This window comes from Pygoscelis adeliae, unplaced genomic scaffold, assembly GCF_000699105.1.
Source record: "Pygoscelis adeliae isolate BGI_AS28 unplaced genomic scaffold, ASM69910v1 Scaffold493, whole genome shotgun sequence".
Taxonomy (NCBI): Eukaryota; Metazoa; Chordata; class Aves; order Sphenisciformes; family Spheniscidae; genus Pygoscelis; species Pygoscelis adeliae.
In genome coordinates this window covers 130,058-133,609 of record NW_008824448.1, presented here as the reverse complement: position 1 = coordinate 133,609, position 3,552 = coordinate 130,058, and the positions used below count along the sequence as shown (strand labels likewise).

The 3,552-nt window shown below is 53.3% G+C and overlaps 1 protein-coding gene across 1 annotated transcript in view; it reads right to left on the bottom strand.

Annotated features, from left to right (window-relative positions):
• Positions 1–3,552, bottom strand: part of HSF1 (heat shock transcription factor 1) — an 81,886-nt gene that overhangs the window by 20,895 nt on the left and 57,439 nt on the right. The window contains exons 6-7 of the mRNA XM_009321026.1: positions 1,177–1,252; positions 690–751 (exon numbers count right to left, since the gene is read on the bottom strand). Of these exons, the coding sequence (XP_009319301.1) occupies positions 690–751; positions 1,177–1,252 (138 nt within the window). The remainder of the gene's footprint in view (positions 1–689; positions 752–1,176; positions 1,253–3,552) is intronic.

Here is a 3,552-nt window from a genome sequence, read left to right as displayed (position 1 = left end):
CCCGTTCAGCCTGGTGGAGTGTCAGATGAGACATAACACGAGAACCATCTGTAAAAGCCAAGGAGGGAAAAGCAACTGTGCTACAGCACAATCCTGGGACAAAACCAAGCAACTATTAACTGCCCAAAACAAATTAGCCTGGAATCGTTCTTAATCGCTTATGGTACTTAAGTACTGAACGGTCATCCAGCACAACTAGCAAGGGGCAAAATAATCCACAGCACGTTCGAGGACAGGCTTGATTAGTCTGTGAAGGCGTCACAGCAGCCTGTGACAGCAGGAGGCTGGTCTGGATGGTCCAATGTTTCCCTTTCCGTGTAACGACAGAAACATCGTGGCAGTGCCAAGAGACTATTTTAGCAGTGCAAGACCCCAGCCCTCACTATGTATGCTGCCATAGCGCAGCGGCGGTTCCACATAGTGCAGTGGTTAGCTATGAAGTAGGTTCTGCACGGGCTTATGTGGCCTGGATCGCAAACCCTTCTTGGTATCAGTTGCATAGCAGTGTTAGCTGGTTTTGGCTGGAGCAAGTACTTGAAGGCTCACATGATCCCAATGACCGCTGTCCAGTCCTACCCCACTGGCAAGGCTGCTACAGAAGACAGAGATCTGGGGGACCCACTCTGCTGATCCTCTCTTTATTCTCTCAGACAGGGAATCTTTATCTGGATGTAGAAATGCAGACTTACATCTTCCTCTTCACCCCAAGAATACGGTTGGATTGCACCAATGAAATCAAAAACTGGATAAGCTGTGAGGAGAGAAAAGGAAAAGCTGTTATGGTGTGCACAGTACTCGGATAAGCACAGACAGAAATAGCCCCGGGACCACTCGGTCCCGGTGCTCGGAGCAGAGCCAGAGCTGGGCACAGGGGGACACGGCAGAGTGCTGACTGCAGCTCTTAAGCACCAAGGTGAAGGCTCGGCGTAAAACCATTACGTGGCAGCCAACTGAATTCTGCACTGCAACGCTGCCAGCCCGAATTTAGCCTCTCCCCGCTGGATTTCCAGAATCTCATGGTAACAGGAAGAAAACACGGTGATCAAAATTATTCTTAAACAGAATGAATGCCATTGCATCCCACCGATCCTGCAAGTGCCCAGCCTGGTCACTACATCACCGCATACACGACCACAAGAGCGTCCTAATCCCTGCGCCTGGAAGGCCAGGATTTACCTTATTGACAACTTTCTGCTGCTGAGCATGCTTCTGCCTCAAGCTGGCTACTTCCCTCCACAGCGCCTCATTCTCACTGCAAGAGAAGAAAAAGCCATCTGAGAAAAAACCGCAGCCTCTCAGGCAGAGCAAATAAAGCACGGGGCAAGCTGGAAAACTGCAGCAGGGGGTTTGCCGACATCTCCAGATACTGGCTCATTTACAACCTCCTGGGGCTGCGGGTGAAATTGCGTTCATTAACTTTGCTTTGCCATCATTTCAGTTTGCACAGCTCCAGAAACAGCAGCTATTCACACGTGGGCAGTAACACAGAGCCCTGCCCAGAGCGAGCGAGCAGTTCACATCTGCTACAAGCCATTACTGTGCCCTTGTGGAAAGGCCCCTGGTGACCGAGCTCAATCTCCTTGATCTAGCCCAGGTGCACGCAGGGCCGGCCATAAATCGGCTTCTCTAGAGATGGGGGCGGGGGGGAAGCCGAGGAGGAGCGAGCGCCGCACCCAGGCGGAGACCTAGGCTGCACCGGGACGGAGCGTGGGCTGCACAACCGTTGCACCGAGGAGCTGCACAGCACCTACCCCTCGGATTTTCTCCTGCAGCAGCAATTCCCAAACTCTACACACTTTTTAGAACTCCGTATTTGGCTTTTCTACGCATATAAATGAAAACAGCAATGATCGGGTTTGTGTGTTCTGTGAACATAAAAGACAATGGAGAAATTAGCAATGAACCTGCAACATCTTCTCTTGTTCTTAAAGCTACTAGAGCTCCAAGGAGCTCATAGGTGATATGGTTTAAGTTATATCTTTACGTGACCGCAGCACTGATACAATCTCAATGCCAGAGAGTTACTCCACAAGCAAACCAGCCATTTCAAGCTTTTTTGGGGGAACACCCCCCCCCACCTTTATGGGATCTTGACTGCTCAAGCTACAATCTCCCTTTCAGATTTTAATTCAGAGACTTTCCCCTCCGGAGGGTTTTGACAATCCAGCGGTGGCTGGATTGTCAAAATAGCGGTGAGAATCCAGGAGAGGCTGGACGGCTTCTCTTGGACTTCAGGGAAGAGGAGCAGGATGACGGCGCCTGGCAGAGCCTACCCAGAACGGGGCAGCCAGAGGCCCCCGGCTGTACTCGATTACGATACAAGGGCAAGATGAGCCCTCGGCAGAGCAAAAGGGCGGGTGACAAAAAACTCAGAGAGGGAAAACTCACACGAACTCACTCCAACTTTCTCCAAACAGGCTGTCACTTGCAGATGCATCAAAAATGCCTGAGTAAAGAAAGCATTCCCCCTTGGAGGGGACGGTCATCCCGAGCTGCCTGCTTGCCCGCAGTAAGGGGTGAGCTTGCAACCAAGGGGCTGCGTTTCGGCTACGGCGAGGAGCGGTCGGTGCTTTCGGCAGCAAACCCAGGTGTCCCCTAAAGGCAGCGGCAGCAGCCAGGGGATGCGAGAGGCCTCAGGGGTGGGAGCCGGTGCGTGGCTGGGGAGATGGGGCTGCCCTCGTATCGACGGGTACAGCTGCGGTTATCTCAGCTGCACCGTCGCTCCCCACGCACCAGCTGCCAATTACGCGCACGGAGGATTGCTGCTCCGGGCCCCAGCAGGGATTTGGGGAGGTCTGTAAATTAGCCAAGCTTTCCTCGGCACAGACCATCTGAACGCGGCTCCTAGATTCGCCTCGGGACAGAAAGGCGCGTCGAGAAATTGCTGGGCCCCAGTGTCAGAGAGGGAAGAGCCGCAGCCCTGCACCCGCTGCCGAAATCCCAAGGGTCAGAGGCAGAGATGAAGCTGTCCTCGCCGCACCGGCCGCTGCCTGTGCCACCCCTGAGCCATGCAAAGAGGTCGAGGTCTGGTGGATCAGAGCCAGCGATGTATCATGAAAGGCAAAGAAAGAAGGTGGTAACTGCTCATTAGGCAGCGGGCGAGAAACAGCTGGACACAAGGTCCCCAAAGGGTTAAAGTGATCTGAGAGCAGCAAAAACCCCCTTTAATACTTTCTTTAGCATACTGTTTTATGAGGCAATTAAACGCTGGTGAAGAGTTTACAAGGGCCAGTTTCAAACATTTAATTTCAGGAGTTATTAAAAGATCTTTGAAGCGTTTTGTTTATACAATATTTTACAGGGCTGCATAAACCGGACCCCGCTCCGCACCTGCCTCTCTTAAACCGCTGCTCCTCGGGGACACCCGGCGTGCCCTCCCTCGCCATGCGCAGCCGGGACCTTTCTGAAGCCGGGGACGAGGTCCAGCAGCCTTAGAAAAAGGTCTGTGGCTCAGGTCCGTGGAAAGGGGCATGCCTCTCGAAAGCAGAGACAAGGGACTCCTCTCTTTTGCAGCGGAGAGCGCGTGGGGACCGGCTGGGGGGGGAAGGGCTG